This window comes from Neomonachus schauinslandi, chromosome 12 (assembly GCF_002201575.2).
Source record: "Neomonachus schauinslandi chromosome 12, ASM220157v2, whole genome shotgun sequence".
NCBI classification, from domain to species: domain Eukaryota; kingdom Metazoa; phylum Chordata; class Mammalia; order Carnivora; family Phocidae; genus Neomonachus; species Neomonachus schauinslandi.
The window spans coordinates 100,681,064-100,708,313 of record NC_058414.1 but is presented as its reverse complement, the minus strand read 5'-3'; the positions used below and the strand labels follow the sequence as shown (position 1 = coordinate 100,708,313).

Below are 27,250 nucleotides of genomic sequence, written 5' to 3'. Positions count from 1 at the left end.
AGCAGATGGTAGAGTTCCCATTCCCAGCCTGCCCTCCTTCCCTGAGTTCCCCCTTTATTAGCATTGTGCCTTAGTGTGGTACATTTGTTACAATTGATAAACTAGTATTGATACATTACTAATAACTAAACACCATAGTTTACATTAGGGTTCATTCTTTATCTTATATAGTTCTATCAGTCTTGACAAATGCCTGATGTCATGCATTTGCCATTACGGTGTATCATGGGAAATAGTTTCACTGCCCTAAAATCGCCTGTGCCCTACCTATTTATCCCTTTTCCACTCCTATTGAACTCTTTCACACACACCCCTCATCACTGACTACTTACCCCAGTAAGCCCTTAAATCTACATTTTTATGTCTCTGTGTTCACGTGTGTTTTGTATCTGTGTCATGCATAAAGAATGGTCCATCAGGTGCTTCACTAAAACTTTGTCATCACAGGTTTTCCAGCTGGTATGTTGTCCAGTGGCCATTAAACTCTTCCCTCTTTCCCAGTCTCAGCTTTACCTTCTTTATTCTTCTTTATTACTTCCATTTTTCTTGAATTAGATTAAAATAAAATTGTTTTTCTAAGTACAAGCTGGAATTTTTTGATTTGGTAGGTCTACTTTAAAAAGTCATGCTATGAATTGCTAATGTATAATTGATTATTAAACTTAATTGTTCTTATAGCCTATACATACTCAAGCTTAGCTTGCGCTAACGTCGTAATATTTCATTTTAAAGCACAAGTACCTATGGTCTGTCACTTTACAAATAGTTGAATAAAACTACTTTCTCCTTCTCTGTCTTTCTTACTTTTCATTTCAACCAGTGAACAGCTCTGCGCTTTTTGTTACTGTGGTGAAAAAAGTTCCTTAGGACAAGGAGACTTAAAACAATTTAGAGTAACGCCTGGGTTTATGTTGCCGTGGAAAAGCCAGCCTTCTAGCAAGAAGGACATTGATGACAACAGCAATGGAACCTGTGAGAAAATACAAAACTCAGCACCACGAAAACAAAGAGGACAGAGAAAGTAAGCAATTTTGAATAAATGGTTGGACTGCAGGCAGGCTATCTATAATGTATTTTCATCTCAGCGAATAGATAAGTGGGGTTGTTACTGAATCATTTCTCATGTTTTTCAACATTCGTGGGATGCTTTATGCCTCACCATTACCACCATAAAACACTCCATTTCTCAAAATTTCTTGTGTAAAAAAGTGTGTTATCTTAATCGTATATTAAAATCAGTGTGATCACAAAAGTTAACCTTTAGAAGAAATCTTTAAAGAACATAACATAAACCTAGAAGGAGTTTATGGAAAGAAGGTAAAACAGATCAGTGAAGTCTTTCTTTCGTTCTTTGAATAAGTTTTTGATTGTAAGAATATAACCTAACAGAATGAGAAAACCAAGATGGTTTTCTCTACCCATGTTCTTTTTTTTTTTCCTTTACCCATGTTCTTAATTTGTCATTTAAGTTATTTTTATGGTTCAGAGAATATTGAGCTGTTATCTGTTATAATACAGGGTTAACTTTCTAAGTAATTACATGCTCAGAATGCCCTTTCTAAAGTTAAAGAAGAAGCTCTTTTCTTTTTTAATGAAATAATTTACTAAAGTATTTGTATAACTATACATGTGTGTCTGTATTCATCAACATTATAGTTACCTAAAACTTCTCTCTGGTATGTTTAATTTTGGAGTTAAAAAAATTTTTTTTTGTATGTTGCTAAGTTTTGTTTAAAGGCTATCTTAATATGTGGACTTGGCTCTGGTAGTTAAGGGAGTAGAAGTTTCTGTAGTCCATGAGAAAGTGTAAAATTAATTTAGCTTGGAAGGCCAACCAGCTCTGCCCCTTGAGGGTGATGATGTAATCATCCAAGTGCTTATCTGGCTTCTATCCAGATTTAGGTACTAAGGCATTGTTGTGTTGTCCTTATGTGATTGGCTCCTTCTTTTGGACTGCTGCCAATGCCTTGAAGACCTGAAGTAGGAAATGAAACAATAACAAGAAAGAATCTTTTAAAAAATTTAAGGTGGAACAGCTTAAGGAAGTTTAGAAGTCCTATGTTTAGTGTCTTGATGTTTGAAAGGCCAGAGCTAGATCATACAGAAGAGCTTTTCCTTTTGGAATCAATTGAGTGCTCACATCCTAATAAAATACATCAAAAGTCTAGCAAACTTGTAATGTCCATCAGTAATTAGCAAATCTAATGGACCGAACCAGCTTATATCTCATATCCTCATGTTCTGCCTTTGAATAATGGCAATTACATAAACATTTATTCTGGGAAATACAGTTGGGCTTCGTTTACTTATTTTATAAGCTGAGTTAATTTTTGGTGAAAACTTTTGTGGGCTAAGATAAGTATGTAAAAAGGATCCTTGGTTTAGTCTTTATATACACTTAGTGTTTACCAATGTATTAAGTAATGATAACAAGACAGTTAATGGACTTTAGGAATAAAACACATTTATAAAATTTGGAATTCATTTAGGGGTAGACAATTTGGTAATGATTTTAAATAGTTACAAAATATATTACTGATGAATAGAAACCACATAAGCTTGTTTTTGTTTTTAATATGAAAAGGAGGTTTTAAAAAGAATTTTTCTCTTTTGATGGCATTAAATTGTAAGAATATGTAATTGGGGGTTCTTTTTCTCTTTTGTTTTAGACTTAAATTTTGGGGGTATGTGTTTCAGCTGTCTTCTCCTGATGGTCTTTCCTAAGTTGGGCTGCTGTCATCCTTAGGGTTGACATCAGCATCTTACTGATATGGTATATCCATAAAAACTGGTTGCAGAACCTAAAGGTGAAATATGATTAAGCTAGTGGTTAGGAATTGGTTAGTAATAGACTGATTAGTCATTTCATTAGTTTTTATACCCATCTCCCCCATCAAATACTGGTACAAAGGAAATATCTTAGAACAGTACATTAATCTTTATAGATGAACTGTTCGTCTTTTTCCCCCCTCCCATTAAAAGAACAATGATTAGTAATGAAGAATCTATTTGTAGGAATGGAGATCATATTTATAGGAAAGAGTTTGTTCTCATTATATTGGGGGCATTTATAAGAATGAGAATTTAAAGTTAGAATAGCATGCTAAAAAAGTGAGTCTATGCATTTCTAATGCTGAACATAAAAAATACTGGTTATTTTTATATGGTTTGATATTTAAATGTACTTATTGAAATATGTTAATACTTTTTTTCTTTCAATGATTCCAGGTATAAAAAAGTTTAGTACCCTGGTCATTGTGCTGATTTTCTCTTAATAGGAATCATGATAAATATCCAGCATACAGAAGTGCAGTGAGTTATGATCTATATTCAATAGTGATTTAATCCAGAATTATGATCAGGTTAAATACTATGATATCAGGAGAAGATTAAAGTTTTAGTGCCAGTCATCTGATTTCCCATATTTAATGTTTACTCAATTAGTAGCTGAAGTTTGAAGGCTTTGAAAGTCTGAAATCGCCCATGTGTTGTATGCTTTATTATTCAGTGTTCATTTCTATACTGCTGTTTTTACTGTTACATTGTCTTCTTTATTCCCCACGCCACTAGTAGCTATTTTGTTTTTGCATTTTACTTCTGACTTGTGAGGTAAAGTCTTACTAGAGAGTACTTGCAACATCATGCCACAGACCAGCTGTCGAGATTTGTTGAGAGGCCTGTAAGAAAGCTCCAGCTGACACGTCTGCTCCCACTACCTCCCTCTTCACACTTTGTAGTGGGTTTTCATTTCCCCTGGGAAATAACCTTTCTTTACATAACATTAACTGCCAGCTCTGTTGTGCTAGTCCTCACAATAAAGCAAATTAAAATTTCTGATCCAGTTATGTTTCATAAGCGTTTAAGTAAGGCTGAAGGGAATATTTATTTTATGTGATAAAATATAGTTCCTGATTAGAATATTAGAGTGTCATTAAAAAAATTATAGAATGGCAAAATAAATTTGTAACTGTAATTTTTAACACTTCCTTATGGATTTGGTACTTTCTTTTTAGTTGTTGCTTACATGATAAAATATAGCAACCCAGTTTTATATTACACTATGAATAATAACAGTTGTATTCTACAAGTTGTTTTATGACAGTTTATGCCTAATAAATTAAAATTGATTTGGCAATACATTATATTAAGTTGTTATAAACAAAATAATTATCTACTTGTTACCACTTTCACATCTGTTTTGTTTTACTTTATTTTTCCAGAGAACGGTCTCCTCTGCAGAATACAGTATCTTGTGTAAGTGTAAGCACGCAGACCACTTCAGATGATCAGGCTGGTAAATTATGGGATGAACTCAGTCTGGTTGGCCTTCCAGATGCTATTGATATCCAAGCCTTATTTGATCCTACAGGTAGGAGCTGGTCTTCAGTGGATAACTATCTCTTGATTCTGTAGACATTATTTATTTATTTATTTTTATTTTATTATGTTAATCACCATATATTACATCATTAGTTTTTGATGATTCTGTAGACATTTTAATTTTAGTGAGTTATCAACTTAATAGTAATTACCTTTTATCTAGAAATAATTATGATCACATTGTAAAAAATGTCATTGTTTAAGTATGCTTGCTTAGGTAAAATAAATTGTCTAATTATGTATATGTAATTTATTTAGCATCTGCACAGGGCCAATGCTGAGCTGGATGCTTTTATAAATCTTTGTGTTTATTCTTATGTAGACAGTAGGGCCATGGAGGTTTGATAATTGAGGAAAGAAAATTTTTAAAAGGAACTGTGAGAAGTTGGGGAACTTGGATGTCTGGGTCTATTTAATGCAGGGTGAAAGACAGTAGATCTTAGCCGTGTGGCTATCTTATAACCCATAATCATGATATGGTGCTTTTGGGATTTTGAGTTAATTTCAGTTGAACTACATATTGATTGATAGTGGTTCAAGTGTTGTGTGGTAGAGAATTGAAAGACTGAACTGTTTTTAGTGATTGATGTGGGCTCTTGGTGTGGGATGAAGCAGACTGGAGGTGTATATGTAGCTTATTTGCCATTCATCCTTTTTGTCATAAAGTATTATATAATGTCCTTTATTTTTTATGTAAAGATACCAAATAAAATATAGTAATATTTAAATAAAATGACTGAGAACTCATTTTTTGTTGAAATAATCACTCCTTCAGTGATTGTCAAACTTGTGTGCATCAGAATCACCTAGAGGGCTTGTTAAAACATAGATTTCTGGGCACCACTACAAAACTTTTTGATTCAGTGGGTCTTGGTTGTGATATGATATTTTGCATTTTTTTTTTAAATTTTTTAAATATTTGAGAGAGAGAGCACGAGTGTGCACGAGAGCACGGAGGGAGGGCCAGAGGGAGAGGGAGAGGGGGAGAGAGAATCCTCAAGCAGACTCCCTGCTGAGCACAGAGCCTGATGCGGGGCTCGATCCTGGGACCCTGAGATCATGACCTGAGCCAAAATCAAGAGTCAGATGCTTAACTGACTGAGCCACCCAGGCACTCTGATATTTTGCATTTCTAACAAGTTTCCAGATGATACATTTGGGAAGGGCTGACTGCTTTAGTTTGATCACAAATACAGGGTGCCATTGTGTGTCTACATGTCAGAGTTAGTTTGGGGGCTTTACATCTTATTAGCATTAATATGCTTCATGTTTATTCATTTGCTTCTTTTCACTTCAACCATTTTAGGCACTTGTTGGGCCCATCACCGTTGTGTGGAGTGGTCACTGGGAGTGTTCCAGATGGAGGAACCATCATTAGTGAACGTGGACAAAGCTGTTGTCTCAGGGAGCACAGAAGTAAGTAGAAGTAACAAATATTTAATTAAGCCACAGTTTCGTAACATTTACTCTAGTCAACATAAAGGTTCACTTGCAAGAATTGTTTATTAAATGATTACTATAATGTAAAAACCCTTAAAATAGGAATTTTTAATTTTATATCCAAGCGTAGTTTGTGCATACCAGTAGAATGTATATATTAAGCTGTGCAATAAATGTAGATCTTAAAAACAAATATTTTGCATTTAAATCAGAAGTTAAAAATTTTAGAAATGAGAATTTCTAACTATATTTATATATCTGTGTGGTTACTCTTTAAGACAAAACGATTCGATTAAGATTTAACATTAAGAGACAGCATTTGACAGGTCTTTAGTCCACAATGTGCGTTAGCTCTGTTAGTTGTTTTAAAAATTGATCCAGATCTTTCTTTACAGTCAAGTTGGCAGTTCAGTTCATCTTTTTGGCACCATCCCAAAGTAATACCATGTACACAGTCTACTGTCTTTTAAAGTTTTCACTGAGATTTGCATGTGATTTTGAAACGAGCACAAAAATAAATGCAGCATTTACCTTCCATCTATAAAGGAAACAAACCCTATGAAGTGAAATTGCTAGCTGCCTACAAATTCCCTTTGATTTTTGACAGTTATATTTGAGAGACGTGAAACAGCCTTTCCAAAGGAATGTTAAAAATGGAATTTGATCGTAGAAATTATGTGGGCTTTAGCAGATGGAGTATAGGTAAAACTTTTCAAAGTGTAGTCAAGATAGGGACTTAGATTCAAATAATTATTCAATTGGTATAATATTAGCTTTACTCAGATTATTAAAATGGCCTAAATTTCATGGATGAGTAACTCCCACCTCAAGCTTAGTCAAATTAGAGTGCTTGTTTTGGAAATGTGACATTACATTGAAATGCTTATGTCATGAAATTGTGAACAGTATAATGCGTAATAATAAATTCTGCAATCTGGACATACTTAGATGGCCAGATCAAGACTGTGATAGATCAGTGAGCACCCTTTTTGTCACAGACTACTTCAGAAGTAGTGTTAGATTATTTTGTGGAAGTGAGAAATATTATAGGAAAGGCAATGAACAAAGGCTAAAATGAACTTTGTGGTGTTTGGAATCAGGGAATCCATGTAAACTCCTGGTTTTTAATATTTATACAAATACAGAAATATAGATGTGTGTATACATGTGAGTTAGCATGTATACATCTATTTCCTAGCTCTGTTCACTAAGACGGTAGTTAAAAGCTTGCCTCCCCCTGTCCTTTTTGGATAGAAGATACCATCTTTGTGTTTTAGATACTTACTGATAAATATTTAAATGGGATTTAGAGACGAAGTCTGTGCCCTACTGCTGGCAGAGGAATCAAGGGCCGTGGGAGACCTGCACTCCATATCTTTATGGAGGCATTGGTACGGAGTGGGCAGGAGTGGTGGAAGAGGAGCCCACGTAGACAGAGCGGTGGGGCCCCAGGGCGACTGTTGGCACATCATCAAACCATCACATCTTCACTCAGTTAAGTCAGTCCAGACTTAGGGTAGCGTCAGTCTTCTGTTGCCATTTCTACAGTTTTTTGTTTGTTTTGTCTTTTGGTTTTCTCCATTATCAAATAGGCACAGGACTTAGCTAGAACTTTTCTCATTTGCTTGTCCCTAGAAGAGTTTGTCTCACTGACAGAAATTCAAACCCATAACAACACATTTGTTAATAAATCTGTGGGGAAATAGGCACTCTTTTTTATTCCTTGCTGATAGGATGCAAATTGGTATAAATCTTCTGGAGAACAATTTGGTGATATCTAAAAACTACTAATTTTGACCTTTCTAGGATTCTGCCCTGAAAATATGCCTCCAATAATGCAAAATACTTGTGGTATTAAAAGTTAATAATTGCAGCATTATTTAACTTGCAAAATACTGGAACCGCATAATAGAATGATTGAATAAACTATGGTATGGTTCGTACGGTGGAATATTGTGTGTGTAAAAATACAGTGAGGAATATCTCTGTGAAATGATGTGAAGTTGGTTCCAACATGTATTTTTAAGTGAAAAAAGAGTACAAAAGACCATTTATGATGTGCATCCTTTTATGTAAGAAAGGATGAAATATAAGAAAATATATGTGCATATGGTCATTTTGGAAAAGAAATACAGGAAGGATAAACAAACTGAAGAGATTGGTTACCTATGGCAGGTGAGTAGGAAAGGGGTGGAGAAGAAATGGGAAAGGGTCTGATGTAGTATGGGTGAGGTGTGATGGACACTCTGAGATATCTCTCTTTGTATAGCTCCTCTGACTCTTCGAACCATAGGAGTGTTTCACATACCCCCTAAATAATCAATTACAACTATCTAGGATATGGGGGAATCCAAAAAGGAATATCAGAATTCACAGTAAAGGGAATAGGGAAGAAAAGAACTAACCTGAGTAACTGGCAAACAGTATCTTGACTGGTTAGCCGGAAAGCAAAGGACAAAAAGCACAGCATGTATGTGCTGTAATCCAGTGAGTAAATGTGTTTCTCACAAGGGTATGGGTTTGCAATTCTGAAACTACTTTATGTGTATACTGTAAGTGAACATTAGTTAAATATATGGTTGATAATGAGAACTAGGTTTTTCAGTGTTGGAGAAAGGAGCTACAAATAAGGAAAAGCTAAAATGAATTTTGTGTTGAAATGGAATCAGAAGTATCAGTATAAACTCACAGTTCTTAATATTTATGTAGACAGATACAGAAATATAGATGTGTAGATGTGTGTATACACATGAGGCAGTATGCTTTCATATAATTCCTAGTTCTGTCCTCTGTGAAGGCCTAGACATAGTGACCCTCAGTATCTGTGAACATACCTGGTGCCCAGATCTTGGTTCCTAACCACTATTCGCCAATAAAAGGAACCGGGTTCCTTGAGAAGTAGTTCATGGTACGGGGAAAATACAACCTGAGGTGCCAGAAAGTAAGGAAGTGCTCAGAAAGGTGAAGACTTGTTGAAGACACACAGGAGCCAACCTGAAGGAGCTCCTAAGAGCTAGACCAATTTGAGCCACAACAAAAAATACAGTATTGGGTTTTCATTCACAGAATAAAGTAAGTACACATGAGTCCATACTGGTATGAATGAATGAATGAATGAATGAATGAATGAATGAATAGCGTCAGTCAGTCATACCACTCTTCTACCTACCACACTTCAGTACTGGACTTCCTGTTTCATTCAGAGAAAGAGAGGGAAAAAAAAAAAAAAGTGCTCACTACCTGACAGGGCTCTTCGTGATCTTCACCAACCCCATAAGTACTTCTAAGATGTCACTCACTCACTATGACTCTGCCCCTCATTTGCTTCCCTCAACCATACCAGCTCCCTTCCTCTTCCTCACATGCGCTGGACATCTCTTCCCTCAGGGCCTTGGCACTTCCGGTTCCCTCTCTGTTGAATATTCTTCTTGGATATGTGATGGCTTGCTTCCTCATGTCCTTTAGGAGTTTATTCAAGAGTTGCCTTGTCAGCTAGGGCTTTGCTCGGCTCCCTATTGAGAGTTTCAAGGGTCTCAGCCTCAAATAACATCCCTGTTCTGTGGTTTTCTCCTTTGTACTTGTTGCCATCTAACATAGTATATAATTACTTAATGATCTTTTTAATCTTTCCTTACTAGAGTGATACTGCCAAGGATCTTTTTCTGTTTTGGTTATTCCTCAATAGATTATTTGTAGCCTAAATGAATAGCACTAGAGGTCATTCATGGAATCACTCATAGTTACAGGAAAGATCCAAAGTGCCAGAGTGTTAATGGAGGTCACTAATGTAGTTAATTTTATAAAAATGTATGAATACATAATTGTCAAACCTCTAAAATAGAGTAAAGCTTTACAATTCTACCTAAGTGATGTGGGGTGGAGAGCAATGACAATGAAAATCTTTGCTATCTCAAAATGTTCTCTATGGGTCAAATTATGTAGAAGTGCTATTGAACTTGGAATACATTTTTATTTTACCAAAAGACAGATGTTCTAAATTTGTTGACCTTTATTTTGATGACATGTGGCTGAATGTATTATGATACGTACCTCAGAGAAAATAAACATTTCATCTGCCTCTTCAAGATAAAGGTGACATTTCAGCAATGAGAATGTAATGACTTCAAAGGAACATGTGCTGGGGGTTGAGCATTTTGAAAATGGATGTTTGGAACAATTTCTGTTTGATATTTTATCACTAGGATAGCAGTAAAATTGTTTTACAAACAATGAAAGTTTGTAAAAAACAAAAATTCTCACATTTGTCAAAAAATTTTGGACACAGAATTTTCTGTTCTGTTTAAAATATTCTGAAGTGGGCGCCTGGGTGGCTCAGTTGGTTGGGCGACTGTCTTCGGCTCAGGTCATGATCCTGGAGTCCCAGGGTTGAGTCCCACATCAGGCTCCCTGCTCAGCGGGGGGTCTGCTTCTCCCTCTGACCCTCCCCCCTCTCATGTGCTTTTTCTCATTCTCTCTCTCTCAAATAAATAAATAAAATATCTTAAAAAAAAAATACTCTGAAGAGTTTTAGTATGTTTCAAACCCATTTGTTAAAAGTAAAAAAATTAAGACTTGATTATGGAAGGTGAAAATTTAACTACATTTTGATAATTTTGGTTGGGATTGAAAAACAGTTTTAGAAATGCACGATTTCTGTTTAGATCTTATTTTTGTTAGAATCATTTGTTTTTAACTCATGACGGATAGTGAAATAAACTCGTTAGAATCAGGCCTTTCAACCTAAGAAGACAGAGGAGAACAAGATACAAAGGTCAGATGGAGGGGTTGTAGTGCTCTGTAAACTTTTTGATTGTCAGTATCTTTTAATAAGAAGTATTTGAGCCTGCATCATTATTATACATTCTTACTGGAATATGTATCTCTCCTTTATGACACTTTACCAACACTTGTAAGTTTACACTGTTGGTGTGAGTCTTTTATTAATTTCAGTTGCCCCCCCCCCCAGGGCTGTACGCATCATGAGCACATGGATAATATCTGTTTTGGTTTATCGTTTTATCTCCAGTGCTTAGCAAAGTACCTGGAACACAAGCGAGTTATTGATCGGACAAATGTATGCATGAATGAAATCTGCCAAGGAAGGGCAGTTAGCTGAACTGAGCGGGGAGTGTTTACCCGCACCTAACGGCTGCCGCTGAAGCCCCAGCCGCATGCAGGCCAGCTTCCCATGGCAAAGACCTAGCCAGTCTTGCTGAGGTTGAGAGATTCTGGTTTAATTAATATTATTATTCCTATTTAAAAATTAACATTTGATATAATTCAGTTTCTGGTTTTATTTATTTTCTTTCTGAATTATTCAAGAAGGCGGGGAGGACACATGGGGCACTGAGCTGAGGCCTGAGTCCCTTATGATTTCCTCAGTTGTTTTTCTTTTTAAGATTTTATTTATTTATTTGACAGAGAGAGGCACAGCGAGAGAGGGAACACGAGCAGGGGGAGTGGGAGAGGGAGCAGCAGGGGCAGCGGGAGAGGGAGAAGCAGGCTTCCCGTGGAGCGGGGAGCCCGATGCGGGGCTCGATCCCAGGACCCCGGGATCACGACCCGAGCCGAAGGCAGACGCTTAACGACTGAGCCACCCAGGCGCCCCTGATTTCCTCAGTTTTTAAATGGCATCCTATATCAAATTGTTTAGTTTTTCTGTAATTTCCTTCAGATTGTTTTCAGTTTTTCCAGGGGGACCTTTATCTTTTGCTAGATTGAAGAATATGCTATACTGTGAACCTGTGTTTCAGGAAAGGTAATGGTGTTTTTCTTTTAAATTCCTCTTTGGAGCCCTGGGGTGCTACCAACATCTTGGAGATCTGGATAATTTGGATATTATTGATGGAATAGTTTGATTCTGAATGCTACAGATGTTTGATCATTTATTTACCTGAAGCCCGCATTTCCTGCACTCTGCTCATTGCCCTCCAGAAGATATTACCAGTAAACTTCCAACACATACTTCCATTCTTTTGACTAGTTCTGAATCAGATGTTCAGTGTATTACTCTATAAATAAAACATTAAAAATTAATAATATTATCTCCCTACTTAGAATTGATAATTTCTTATGTTTTCTCCCTCACCTCCTGCCACAACTCCATATTGAAATTCCATTGTGTTATACTGATTTTCAGCCAGGTGTTTTGTATAAAACCAACTTAGTTCTGTGAGAAGAGTCGTAAGTTTTTTATATTTTTGGTTCTTTTTGTAGATTGCAAAAAGAACAAAAATAGCTTCTCTATCATGAGGTGGGTGGCAGTACACATTGAGAATGTAGATAAGCAATGTAATGTGATTTTGGTAAAAAAAAACATTTTTTTTTAAACAGTATATGGTGGAAGTCTCTCCACACCCATCCTCTAAGCAACTGGGAGTAGGTTTATATAAGATTATTTAGATATTGGACTGCATCTTTATGTAAGGTGATTTGCAGGCACCTATTTTATCAATATGATGTCCAATACTGTTATTTTTTATATAATCCTAGTAATGTAAGTGTAAAGAAAGCATCAAGTTATGTATTCTTCATTTTGCCCTATAGTTTTTTAAGAGGAAGGGCAAACATTCACAGATCTGAGTTCTGTGTTTGCTGGGGGTCCATGAGAATGCCTTCACATTGGAGAATCACTAGGAAAACTAATGTCATGCACCATAAAGTTGTAATTGTGGTTAAGATTTACTGCTGTGATATAGTGAGGATATATAATGGAAGGATCTAAAGGAAGAAAAATATTGACAGGGTCTGGAGGAATTCACATACAGCCTTCCTTAGGTGTTCACCCTCCTATGAGGGGTTACACAGAGCACCCTCTTGTCTTTGCAGTGAAAATGTAGCAATATGTGTGTGATGCTCCTGCCCTGAGAAGCTCAAGGTCTTTGCTTGTGGCTAGTCACATAGGCACCCTTTGCCTAGCACACACCAGAAGGGAAGTCACATTGTTTGCACAGTTAGTATAGGCACAGTAAACTGCTCTTTACACTGAGGGAGTCATGGCAACCCTCCCAAAATTCAGGTTCGCAGGGACCAGCTGTGCATACAGGCCTTTCTAAGGAGAGTAGTCTCAAGACAGCTGTGTTAACCCTTTTTAGCACAGAACTAAAATTGTATATCAACGGTAACATGTCTGTTCTCTGGACTGTAGTAGGTACACATCATTGAGTATTCCCCATTATCGAGAGGCTGTGTTAAGTGCTCTAGTGGTTATATAGAACTTTGTAACTTTGATCAGAGAAAGATCCTGATAAAGATACTTTTGACTCTAACACAGAAATCCTGTGTTTAATTCTGAAATCTACTTTGTCTTATATTAATGTATCCACTGCAGCTTTCTTCTGACTAGTTTAAGCATGGTATATCTCAGTCCATCCTTTTATTTTAACTCTTTGTGTCTTTATATTTAATGTATGTTTTTTCGCTTTTTAAAAGCTAACCTGACAGTCTCTGCTTTTGTAATGGGAGTGTTTAGGACATGTATATTTAATGTGATTAAATTTTCCTTTTTTTTTTTTTTATCCTATTTGTTCTTTGTTTCCTTTTCTTGCATTCTTTTAGATTGAATATTTTTTATGATTCCATTTTATCTCCTTTTTGGGTTATTACCTATAATTGCTTTGTTATTTTATTGGTTGCTTTAGGGTTTATAGTATACATCTTTTATTATCACAGTCTACCTTCCAGTGATATTATAATTTCATATATAATAAAAATGTGCTTTTGTTTCCTTCCATTTTTCCTCTCCTGGAATTTGTGCTATTGCTCTCATGCATTTGACTTTTACATGTGTTATAAATGCCATAAAGTATTGTTATTTTTTTAAAGATTTGTTTATTTGAGAGAGAGCAAGCACACGGTGGGTGGAGAGGCAGAGGGAGAGGAAGAGAAAGTCTCAAGCAGACTCTGTACTGAGCCTGGAGCCCAACACAGGGCTTGATCTCATGACCCTGAGATCACAACTTGAGCTGAAACCAAGAGTCAGATGCCCAACTGACTGCACCACCCAGGCACCCCAAGATAATGTTATTTTGATTAAGCTGTCAGATATCTCCTAAAGAGACTTAAAAAAAAAATAGAGTTACCCCTGTTGTTACCAGTTCTGATGTTCTTCGTTGCTTTGTGTAGATGCAGATTTTCACCTTCTGTCATTTTCTTTGTGTCTGAAGATGTCCTTTAACATTTCTTGCAGTACAGGTCTGCAGGTGATGGATTCCTTTAGTAGTTACACTTCCAAAGTGCTTTTATCTTATCTTCATATTTGAAACATATTTTTGGCAGGTACAGAATTCTAGTTGACTCCTTCCCCCCCCCCCCCACTACTTTAAAGATATCGTACCACAGTCTTCTTGCTGCACTGTTTCTCATGAACTGTCTGGTATCATCCTTATCTTTGTTCCTCTGTACATGTCTTTTTTTTTTTTTTTTTTTAAAGATTTTATTTATTTGAGAGAGACACAGCGAGAGAGGGAACACAGGCAGGGGGAGTGGGAGAGGGAGAGGCAGGCTTCCCGCTGAACAGGGAGCCCTATGTGGGATTCGATCCCAGGACCCTGAGATCGTGACCTGAGCCAAAGGCAGACGCCTAATGCCTGAGCCACCCAGGCGCCCCCGTACATGTCTTTTTATCTGTGTACTCTTATTACTGTGTTACCAGTTTTGGACAGTTTGATTATGTTATGCCTTGGTGTTATTTTTTTCATGTTTCTTGTGGTTGGGTTTGTTGAATTTCTTGAATCTGTGAGTTTATAGTTCTCATTATGGTTAGAAAGTTTTTGCCAATTATTTCTTCAAATATTTCTTCTGTTCCCCCATCTTTCCTCTCTTTTGGGGACTCCAGTTACCTTAAAATTAGGCCATTTGAAGTTTTCCCATTGCTTACTAATGCCCTTTTTTTTCCTTCATTTTTTAATATATTTTTTTCCTTTTTATGTTTCATTTTAGTTTCTGGTTTTTTTTCCTTCAATTCAGTAATCTTTTCTTCTGTAATTTCTAATCTGTTAATCATATCCAATGTAATTTTCATATCAGATGTTATTTTTATCTTAAGTTTGATTTGAGTCTTTTTATATCTTCTATATCTCTATTTAGCTTTTTGAACATATTGAATACACTTATAGAACTATTTTAATGTCTTATCTTGTAACTGGTAATTTTTATTTGGATACCAGGCTTTGTGAATTCTACCTTGTTGGGTGCTGGGTTTTTCACAGTAGGAAATCAGGACTTAGGGTCATGGCTAAGTTCAGTGGCATTGTGATGCCAAGTTTCCAGGTTCTTACTATCTCTACATTGTGCATCCACGGTGTATTGGATTCTTCGTGGTCCAGTTCCTCTCATAGTCCAAAGAGAGTGGGCAGGAACTTTAAGTATCATACCTTCATGATAACATTCAGAGATGGTGGGGGACATCTTTTCTTCATTATAATTATTATTTTAATTAAGGAAAAACCCTTTTCAAATGGTTTCCTCTACCCTAGCAGATTTCTTCTAACATTTCGTTAGTTAGAATTACCTCCCATGTTTACATCTTAAACCAATAATCAGTAAGTGTTGGGGCAACCACCATTTGATTAAACTGTGATTGTCCTTTGGGACCATGGATGGTGCCTGCTTCCTCTGAAGCACACTGTTAATTAACTACAAAACATTCATTCCACCTTCTTCCTTCCTAAGGATCTCAATTTTGTTCAGATATCCACTCTTAACCCTCCTAGCCTTTTGCAGTTAAATTGGAGAGGTTTACTTGAAGACAAAAATGTTTAGGATTACTGTTGTAATTTAAGGTCAATGAATGTAAGTTTCTGAATTTAGGTATTATGTGTAAAATGTAAAGAATGTTGTTGGGATAGAATGAGTTATATTTGATGCAAGAGGAGTTGCAAATGTCTCTAGTTTCAAGCCTGAGCATGTGGGAGAATCAGGAGTTTTGTTTTGACTAGGTTGAGCCTTAAACTCCATGAAACATCTTTGGGACTAAGTGTCAGGGTTGGAATCATAGATGGTTTTCCTAACTAGTAGTGACAGCAAAGCAAACTGCTAAACAAGAGGAGAAAAGAAGGTGGAAGATTGGACCCTCTGGTCAATGTTCAGAGGAAGAAGTCCTGTGAAAAGATGGATGTGACATAGAATAAAAGTTATAGGAAGTTTACCAGGAATTACTGAGTCTGGATTAATATATTTAAGGACATGTGGCCAATGATTTCGAGTGTGTTTTTGTATTATAATGTTTTCTAAAAATATTTTCTAAATAAAACATTATTATTATATTTAAAAGGTAAGAATCAGGAATGTCTTGTGACATCTTTACCAAGTCATGCTACCTATTTCTACCCAGTTTCTTCATTTTGCTTAGTAAGAAATTACATTATCTCTTCAGTCTAAAATGCAAAGCTCTATCATCAAAGATCTATTATGGATGATTTTGTTAGAATACTAAGTACAAAGTATGGATACAGCAAAAAATTTCTAAGATTTGACCTTGGAATGCTGTTAGGTATACCTATACCTAAAAATTGATGTATTTGTTTCCTTATACCTTGGCAACTTGATTCTTAAATTTTTTTTTAAGGAATTAAGTTGGGTAGAGCTGAGAGGAAACTGGAAATTTCTGTTTTAGAAAATTAAGAGTTTGATATGCCTGTTGGTAAAAGACAAATTTGGATGGCCCATTTAGTGAAGATGTCCTTGGCCTTAGTTTTTTTCTCAGTAGAAGTCATAATTTATTTGTAATCTTTTTTTTTAGTTTTAATTAAGCTTGATTTAAAGAAATTAATTTACCTTTCTGATAAGGTGAGTGGTAGGTATTCTTTGATACAATAAAGAGCCCCTTTGATGTGGGGGTGGAAAATGACCTGAACTTATATAAACACAAAATATCTTTTGAAGGCTACATAGGAAACTGGTAAAATTCTTTGGCCCTGTGGAATTTCTCCTGTGTGGCTCTGTACAGGGCCACTTTCCATTTTATTATACCCCTTTAGAAAGTTTTGAATTTTGAACTTTGATTATTTATTTCAAAAATTAAAATGCTTACGTAGTTTCTTTTTTTTTTTAATATTTTATTTATTCATGAGAGAGAGAGGCAGAGGGAGAAGCAGGCTCCCCAAGGAGTAGGGAGCCCGATGTGGGACTTGATCCCAGGACTCCGGGATCACAACCCGAGCCAAAGGCAGACGCTCAACCATCTGAGCCACCCAGGCACCCTGCTTACAATAGTTTCTAATGTGTCCTTAAAAAATATATTTCAGAAGTTCATTTCTGTAGTTTTTCCCTAACATTTAGGTATTTTTGATTTTTATGTATTGTGTCATATAGGAGTCCAGTGTCCTTTTCTCATATATGGAGAGCCAGTTGTTAGTACGTTATCTATTGAAACCGCTTTTTTTTCCCCCCACATATTTGAAAGATAACTTCTGTCACCTAGCACATGTTCAGTGTATGTGTGGATTGTTCTTAAGCTCTCTGTTTTAATTCATTTGCATGCTTATGTCACCCTGGTGACAGTATCACACCACCATGGTTCCTATAGCTTCGCAATAAGTTTCAGTATCTGGTAGGGCAAATACTGCTTCCACCTCCATGTATAGCAGAGAAACTTGTATTACATCAGCTTTCCCACTGAGAACAACTAGAAGAGTTGGGTAAAATAGCTTTTCAAAGAAATATTTAAAGGCATCAGAGGACTGTCAGAGAGATGAGGACTTGAGGCATTTAGAGCCCAGAGGGAAGGATTAAGCCTTGAGGTCAGCCTGATGTTAACTTTCCTTTTCCCCTTGAGGCATTTATCCAGTTCATAAAAGACCAGCTGAGAGGCTGGAAAACTGAGAAGAGCTTCTGGTAGTCTATAGAGTTAGGAAAACAAAAATAGGATTTAGGTACCATTAATACTGTAGACTTCCATTTGGGATGCCCGAAGGCTACATCAGAGGTTAGCAAATTATGGCCTGTGGGTCAAATCCAGTCCACTACCTGTGTTTATAAGGCCCACAAGTCAAGATAGTTTTTACTTTTTATTTATTTTTTAAGTAGGCTGCACCCCCAGTGTGGAGCCCAGTCACGACCTTGAGATTGAGACCTGAGCTTTGATCAAGAGTCAGACACTTGGGACGCCTGGGTGGTTGAGTCGGTTAAGCATCTGCCTTTGGCTCAGGTCATGATCCCAGGGTCCTGGGATCAAGCCCCACGTCGTCAGGCTCTCTGCTCAGTGGGGAACCTGCTTCCCCCTCTCCCCTCTGCTTGTGTTCTCTCTTGCTATCTCTCTCTGCCTCTCTTTCTTTCTCTGTCTCTCAAATAAATAAAATCTTAAAAAGAAAAAAAGAGATGCTTAACTGACTGAGCCATGCAGGTGTCCCAGTTTAGTTAAAAAAATTCAAAGAATATCTTTTATAACACATGAAAGTCATCTGAAACAAAGTTTTGTGTTTGTAAATAGTTTTATTGGGACGAAAGCCGCACTCATTAATTTGCATATTACCTATGGCTTCTCTTGTGCTGCCTTGACAGAGCTGAGTTGTTGCTGCAGAGACCACACGTGCTTTGCACTGGTCTGGGCATGCTACAGATCACAGTGCCACAATGACAGTTCATCAGTGTTTGATTGACACATGTACTGTCTCAGCAGCTTACTGATTTCTTTTATTACTGGTGCATACTTAGCGTGTTAAAACAAGAGAAGAAGAAAAAAGTGGACTTCATATGTAGTACTTTTGAGGCATAATGGAATAAATTCTATTGTTATCAAATTAGATGGCAAAGCATTATATTTATTCTGGGACAATGTAGCTGGGGAAAAGAATGCAATATATGTCAACGTTACCAGACTGAGCACTCATCATACTATTCCAAACTCACAAAAAGGTAGTGATCAGAAAAAAATAGTAAATGAAAATGGACTATCTCATCACAGCAGAAATTCTTTACAAAAGTGAAAAATGAAAATGATACTAAAACTAAAGTAAGTTTCTGAGTGGCTCATTTGTTAGCCAACCACAGAAAGCCATTTATTCAGATGAGTTAATTAAATCATGTTTGACTACAGCAGTCAAAGAAATGTGTGCACAGAAAATAAACTCAGCCTTTGAGCAAGAATAGTTTTAAAAGTGAGGACATTATGAGCAATATCAATAGTCATTTTGAAAATGGGTCAAATGATTTCTAGTGGTTTTCCCAGGCTGTTGATGCATCGGTAGATATTGCAGTACTGTTCAGTTGTTTATTCTAGAGGTTGATGCTGAGTTTGAAGTCACTGAAGATTTAGGTTTTATGAATTATCTGCATGAAACAATTACAGACAAAATATTTTCAAAGAAGTTGAGAAAAAACTAATTCAGTATAACCTGAAGTGGAATCTGCTAAGATGTGTTAAAATTAATAGTGGTAAAAATAAGTATGGAGCAGTATGGTTTAGTTGGACAAATTTATGAACTTCTTAAAACATAATGGTGTTTAGAAGCCTGTGCGTATTCATTATATTTATTCATCAGCAGGTACTTTGCAGAAAACACTTAATCTGTTGTGGTTTATTAAACTAATGGTGTTAATAGTGAATTTCATTGGCTCTTGTGGATGTTGGTATCTCAGGTCTAGGAATTTTTGTTAAAAATAGAAGCTGAAAGTACTGAACTGCCCTACCATGCAGCAGTTTGATGATTTAGCAGTGGTAAAGTTTTATTGCACAATTTTGAATTTAGGGTTGAGATTAATTTTTTTCTGAGTAAGAAGATTGCCCTCAACCTCTAATGAAATACCTAATGGATTTGGAAGTTAACTTTTGCTGCAAAATTGATAGCCTAAAATTAAAGACAAATACTGCTTTTATGTGAAACTTAAATTGTGGTAAAGTCACTCTACAACAGTTAGTGCTGTTCGAATCAGAAGTAATGTCAAGCTGCTTTATACACTTTTTCATGCCATCACAATTTAAAATAAAAAGCATCTCCATTCCCACATAAATTTAGTATGGAAATTTTTCCAAGCTCAAACTACAGTTTAGTAACAGTTTTTGGACCTCGAGGAAGGAAATTTTCAAATTTCAAAATCCATTTAACTGTAATTGAGGAGCTTCGACCTCTCCTTTAATTGAAAGTGATTATTCTGAAACATAATGGCATGCTAAAAGCAAACCTGGGTGGCTCAGTCGTTAAGCGTCTGCCTTCGGCTCAGGTCATGATCCCGGGGTCCTGGATCGAGCCCCACATCGAGCTCTCTGCTCGACAGGAAGCCTGCTTCTCCCTCTCCCACTCCCCCTGCTTGTGTTCCTGCTCTCCCTATCTCTCTCTCTGTGAAATAAATAAATAAAATCTTAAGAAAAAAGATTGATATGTAAAATTTCATTGTATATCATAATGAATAGATGAATATTTTGCTATCAGTTTTGATAGAAAAGAGTAGCTTTTTGAACTCTAGTTAAGTAAAATGTTATCCTCCTTCCAAATTCCGTTCTTTTCACAAGCAGCCTGTATTACCAAAAAAGAAAAACATGCTCAATTGTTACCATATTCTTAAAAAAAGATTTTATTTAATTATTTGTTTATTTATTTATTTGGAGAATGTACAAATGGGGGGAGGGGTCAGAGAGAGAGTCCCAGGCAGACTCCGCGCCAAGTGTAGAGCCCAACACAGGGCTTGATCCTGTGACCCTGAGATCACGACCTGAGGTGAAATTAAGAGTTGGACGCTTAACTGACTGAGCCACCAAGGCACCCCAATTGTTAACATATTTTGAATAATAACAATAGTTATAAAATTTTTGTGAAAATTTATTTTCTTTCTTGGTAGATAAGTACTCACAGAATATCCTTGATTTTGCCTCTTGTCCCACAAAGATGTCCCTAAAATATTTACTATCTGGCCCTTTTTAGAAAAAGTTTTCTGATCCCTGAGCTACACGATTAGAATAAGGGAAAACTGGGGAGGGGGGCAGGGGGGCGAAAATCTGTCTTCACAAAGACTTGAAAACCAGGTTCAGGGGCACCTGGGTGGCTCAGTTGTGAAGCCTCTGCCTTCGGCTCAGGTCATGATCCCAGGGTCCTGGGATCGAGCCCTGCATCGGGCTCCCTGCTTGGTGGGAAGCCTGCTTCTCCCTCTCCCACTCCCCCTGCTTGTGTTCCCTCTCTTGCTGTGTCTCTCTCTGTCAAATAAATAAATAAAAATCTTAAAAAAGAAGTAAAACCAGCTTTAAATCAGCTCATCTGCAGATTGAATTAAAGTGATCCTCTCTAGCCTAAGTGCTGATTTGAAGAAAAAAAAATAAATCCTCTCTGGTTGAAAATAGCATAATTTAGTGTCTCCAGATATCTCTATAGTTTAAAAAAAAATCAACAATAAGTCAAATTGCCAGGTATATTAGAAAATAAGGGGCACCTGAGTGGCTCAGTCTTTGAGCCCCGCATTGGGCTCCCTGCTCAGCGGGAAGCCTGCTTCTCCCACTCTCACTTCCCCTGCTTGTATTCCCTCTCTTGCTGTGTCTCTCTCTGTCAAATAAATAAATAAAATCTTTAAAAAAAAAAAAAAACTTAAAGTAAGACCAAATCACTGAAAAACTAGAGAAGGAGCAAATAATAGGAAAATGTCCTTGAGTTATTTTTTTGTCCTTTGCATTTCCACATAAAATTATAAAATTTTGAAAAGATAATACAGGAGAATATGTTTACAAAGTAAGTCTTAAGATACAGAAAGCACTGGCTATAAAGCAACAAGTATGGCCAATGAAAGGAATCATTTCTAGAGTACATAAAATAACTACAGTAAGAAAAACAAAGACAACCCAGTAGAGAAATGGGCAGAGGATTTAAATAGGCTATTTACAAAAGACATAATCCAAATGTCCGGTAAGCATATGAAAAGGTGTACAATCCCATTCATAATCATGAAATGCAAGTTGAAACTGCCCTGAGATAGCCTTACATTCCTATTAAATCAGCAGAATTGAAGTCTGAGTGTAGTCAGCGTTGGCCTGGATTCAGATCAGTGGGAACTCTAATGCTCTACTGGTGAGGGAGAGTGAAAACTGCAACAGTCATTTGGGAAAATAGAGTATAACAACTAGTAAAGCTGAAGAGACAGCAGTTTCACTCCTACTTATACACCTTTATGACAAAGTTCTCAAACTTTTTGGTCTCAGCACACCTTTATACTCTTATTTTGAAACATTGATGTCTAGCTTCATAGAAGACAGCTGAATTCTTTTTTTTTTTTTTTTTGAAGACAGCTGAATTCTCATATCTGCTTCTGCATTCCATGTTGAAATATGTTATTTTGGTTGAAATATATGAAGAAAATCCAGCCACAAAAAGATACGTAGTAGGAAAAGGGAAACTTACTTTAATAGCCACTTTAGATAATTATAAGTATTTCTGGTTGATATTGCACAAAACTTGAGAAGTAGTTAGATTCTTCAAGATTTGGTCCAAAGTGGAATCTGAAGCCTGATCAATGAACATTTCTTTACTCTTTAATATTATAATCTATTATCTTGCAGTTTCAACGAGTTTCTTACTCATATATGATTTTATAACATTATTAATTGGTATTTTGGGAAATACAGGTTCATTGATGCAGATATTCTAAATATTGACGCATTTTAATAAATAACAAAATACACATTTGTTATAATAACCCTGATCTCATCAGAAAAGTCTAAGTATTGGGAAGCAGTCAAGCTCACTTTGGTAGATACATGTTTGTTTAGTGTTGTCATTGGCTGTAAGTGGTCTCAGTTGTTTTCCTTGGAGTGATAGGCTCACTGTATTCATTTTTGAAGAAATAGTTTTCAAATAAGCCTGAATAGTCATTTGTCAGTTTTTCTTCCAGGTACAATTTATGTTTCATAAAGTTATTTCAGCTTACCAATCAAATGAGCACAGAAGTGCCTTTCTTCCAGAAAGCCTTCATACTTTGGTGCAGCACAATTACTTGATGCTTGGGGCTCCTGGGTGGCTCAGTTGGTTAAGCGACTGCCTTCGGCTCGGGTCATGCTCCCAGGGTCCTGGGATCGAGCCCCGCATCGGGCTCCCTGCTCGGTGGAGAGCCTGCTTCTCCCTCTCCCTCTGTCTGCCGCTCTGCCTACTTACGCTCTCTCTCTATCTCTGTTAAATAAATTAAAAAAAAAATCTTTAAAAAAAAACACAAAAAAAACAATTACTTGATGCTTTCCCATTTTGTCATACAAATATTAAAAGGATGTGTGCTTATGGATTGAGATTTTGAAATCTAATAACTGTACTGCTTCATCAGTGATACTCTTAAATGAAACTAGCGTTATTTATGTTTACTGCAGTTGCAGAGCGAGTTGCGAATGTCATGGCTGCTAGTACGGCTTTGGTGCCACTGCCTTGGCTACTGAAAAGGCAGCAGCAGTTGTACCCACCACTGCTTTTGCACCACATGAAAATATCAGCACAGTGGAAATGGTAAATAATGTCTTATCATGAACAGAGCTTTGGCCTCACGGATCCCTTGAAAAGGTCTGAGATACATTCACCTCCCGGGTCTGTGGACCATACTTTGAGAACTCCTCCACAGAAAAATATCTGCACATGTATGTCAGGATATATGTTTGAGAATGTATAGTGTACATTTAAAAAAATTTTTTTAATGATAGCTGCAAACTGGAAGCAATGTAAATTTCTTGGTAATTAAATTAGGATATATGCATCCAAAGGAATACTGTCTAGCAATGAAAATGCATGATCTACAGCTACAAAAATCAGATGGTTGAATTCCACAAATGTACACTGAGTTGAAGCTAAGTCACAAAAAAATCCTATAGTATGTTTATATTTAAATGCAGTTCAAAATAAGCAAACCTAAATTATATTGTTTGGAGATATACATGTAGCTAGTAAGACATCCAAAGAAAAACAGAAGGTTAATTATTACAAAACCCATAATAGTTTGTACCTATGAGGAGGGGTTTGGAATAATCATATAAATGGTTTCACTGACAGGATTCCTGATGTTATCCTATGTGTTGATATACAGATACTCTCTTAATAATTCCTTAAATTACAAAAATACACTTTTCTCTATGTGATACGTTTCTCAGTAAAAGATGGAAGCAAAGAGAATAAAAGCACAATATGTCCCCTAACTTAATGTATAAACTTAATGTAATTTTTATGAGATTTAAATTTCAATAGAAAAAAAAAACAGCTGTAAACATCCTTAAAGAAAAATGAAGAGGTAGCAGCCCTTACAGATGTTAAAAACATATTAGAAAGCTACAATTACAACTGTGGCATTAGATTCATAAGTAGATTGCTGGAACAGAATAGAAAGTCCAGATGTAGACCAAATATATAATAAAAAGTTACTTCATGGTAAAGATATCATTTTAAATCATTATCAGTCCAGTTTTTCTCACTTCTTCAAGTTGGGTAATTTCTCCATTCCATTGGTAAGCCCTTTCAGTTCTTTATTTTTGTTAGTGTATTTTTCACTTCTAAAGTTGCCATTTGTTTCTTCATGATATCTTATATTTCTTTGCCAAGACTTTGTTTCTTTGCTGAAACTTTGTATTTCTTTAAAAATTTGCATCAAGCTTGTTCATAATTTCTTAGTAAAGCATCTTTATAACATATACTTTGACGTATTTGGGAAATAACTAATATGTATGCCTTCACATATATGCTCACATTTACTGATTGTCTTTTCTTAATTGAAATGGTTTTTATTATTATGGTATAAGTTATTTTTGGTGAAATCCTTTATATTTGTAGTATTGTGTTATAAAACTCTATATATTATTTAATACCCCCCCTTTTATCTGAAACTGCTTTTGGGGTGAAAACCAAAAGGGGCAGCACACAGTGTTACTCCTCCTGAGTGTGTGGAAATTCCAGTTCCATAATCGACCTCCACTGATTGTTGGGGAGGAGCCTCTAGTGGATGTTGCCCAAGAGTGAAAGTTTAGACTCTCCTCTGTGCTTTGCTGATACCACCCTGGCTTAGAAGTTTCCTGCTTTTCAGCTGGTCCCCAGTGACACTGCAGTGGGAGTGGAGGGGGGCATGTTAGCTCTGGGCAGTGGTTTAAGTTCTGATTCTCCAGTAGGTGTCCCCTGCCACCACCCCAGTGGGGAGGTATAGGGTTAGGGACACCTTATGATCACTGTGTGGATGTTCAACTCCAGGCTTCCCTCTTTCTCCCCACTGACATGGTGGAGGAAGGAGGCCTTATTCCTGTCCAGTGGGTATGAATGTCCTGGCTCTCAACCTAGCCTTCTGTATATCACCCTGTCCGTGGGGAGAGGGGGTGTCTGGGTTCTCTTTGGCCTTTGCTATGGGGTGTGGGATTTGCGTTCAAGAGGTTGGTTATCATCTAACAGTTTTCTGTCTTGCTAGCCTGCCACTTTCCAGCTCTTTTGGTTAGAGACAGCAGGCATTTCTTGGGCTCTTTTTGTTGTGTACCTGTTAGTGTTTCTGGATTGTTGGCTTCTTTAGTACCTCTTCTGTATACGAATCAGAAAGCAAACCTAGGGAATTTATGCTTTTTTTATTCTTCAGCGCCTGAGGCTCTAGTTGTTCTGCCATTTCTGTTCTACCTTTTAATGTCTTCTTGTGTTTGTCTTATGTGTCGTGTTCAAGGTTTATAGCTATACTGAGTTAAAATGTAGGGAAAGGTTCATCTCTCCTCCATTGTGTCTGGAGGTAGAAGCCTGCATTTGGTTTTGAAGATTTTTTTCCCCCTGAATATATAGTTCTGGGTTGTTTTTTTTTTCATTTTTTTTTTTTTAAGATTTTATTTATTTATTTGAGAGAGAGAGAGGAGCATGAGCAGGGTGAGGGGCAGAGAGAGCAGCAGACTCTCCGCTGAGCAGGGAGCCCGATGTGGGGCTCCATCCTGGGACTCCAGGATCATGACCTGAGCCAAAGGCAGGTGCTTAACCAACTGAGCCACCCAGGTGCCCCTTGATGTGTTTTTCTGTGAGTATTTAAAAGAGGTTCTTGCATTGTTTCCTGTCTTCCATCGTTTCTGATGAGAAGTCAGGTGTATTAGTATCATTATTCCTATGTGTATAATGTTTTGATTATTCTCTGGGTGCTTTCAGGATTTTCTTTTTATCTTTGGTTTTCAGCAGTCTGACTATGATGTGCCTAGGTGTGATTTTCTTTGTATTCTTCCTGCTTGGGGTTTGCAGAGCTTCTTAAAACTGTAAGTTGATTTTTTTCACCAAGTTTGTATAAAGTTTGACCTTTATTTCTTATTCTTTTTCTGTCCCATTTTCTCTTTCCTCTGCAACGCCAATTACATTCATGTTAATACATTTGGTATTGTCCCACAGGTTACTGAGGCTCTGTTAATTTTTTTCAATAATTTAATTTCTCAGAATGGATAAATGATTCATTTATTTTCAACATCACTGACCTTTTTTCTGTCCAATCTCTTGTTAAACTTATCAATTGACATTTTTATTTAAATTATTTTAATTCATAGTTGCAGAATTTCCATTAGGTTTTCACGTTGTAATTTTTATGTCTCTTTTATTATGCTACTCTTTGTTGTGACCAGCTTTTTCTGTACATTGTTGAACATGTTTCTGATAATTGCTTTAAAGTCTTTGTGCATCTTGTCATTTTTTTATTTGAGTAATTTTTTCTTCCTTCTGGGTCCCATTTTCTTGTTTTGGTTTTTCACATGTCTAGGAATTTTTATTGTGTACTGCACATTTTAGGGGGTAGATTATAGATTCTGGGTTCTCTTACCTTATCCTGTTCAATGGCAGATTTTGTTCTGGGAGGCTTTTATGATGGCTGGACTTATACTCCAATCTACATCATCTCAGCCATCAGCATGATGAATCTCTGCTGGGTTTCTTCAGCAGTTCAGGTGTTGCTTTTCCTGAGCTGCTCAGAGTCCTTCTGTGAAGGTACACGTTAGGGGTATAAGGAAAATTTGAGAGTTTATTCTCATCTGGGGGCTCCCTTCTCTGTGGCTCCCTCCTTTCAAGGTTTCCCCTCAGTTTCCAATCTCCATAGCCCTGAGAACTTCATCTGTCTTTTCACATCAGTATACTGAAACTTATGTGAGGTCTGGTTCCAGTCTCCCCCTTTCCATGCACATGAGGAAATGTCCATAGCTAAACATTTGTTTCAACACAGATCTTAGCCAGCAGTGTTTTCTTCCAAGCATCAAATGTCCTTCCATTCCCATCTTGCTTTTGGTTATTCACAAGTGACTTCTAGTAGTTAGGCTTTATGTTTTATTCAGATTTTACAAATTTTATTTTCAAAAAAGTTACTCTGATATTAGTCTGTCTGCCATTCACTACCCAGTAAATAAATTTGGAGGTTTTTTTCTGCGTGAGAGTTGTTCTTTTAAGGTATATTTTACATACAATGTAAGTCCTTCTAAAGACAGGTACAGTTGAATGTTTTGAGAAGTATGTACAGTCATGTATATAACTATAATCATAATCAAAATATAGGATGTTTC

General features: G+C 36.6%; 1 protein-coding gene across 1 annotated transcript in view; it reads left to right on the top strand.

Annotated features, from left to right (window-relative positions):
• The window catches only part of KMT2C (lysine methyltransferase 2C), a 192,182-nt gene that overhangs the window by 26,071 nt on the left and 138,861 nt on the right, over nucleotides 1–27,250 (top strand). Inside the window, exons 3-5 of the mRNA XM_044919936.1 lie at nucleotides 821–1,021; nucleotides 4,221–4,369; nucleotides 5,687–5,796. Of these exons, the coding sequence (XP_044775871.1) occupies nucleotides 821–1,021; nucleotides 4,221–4,369; nucleotides 5,687–5,796 (460 nt within the window). The remainder of the gene's footprint in view (nucleotides 1–820; nucleotides 1,022–4,220; nucleotides 4,370–5,686; nucleotides 5,797–27,250) is intronic.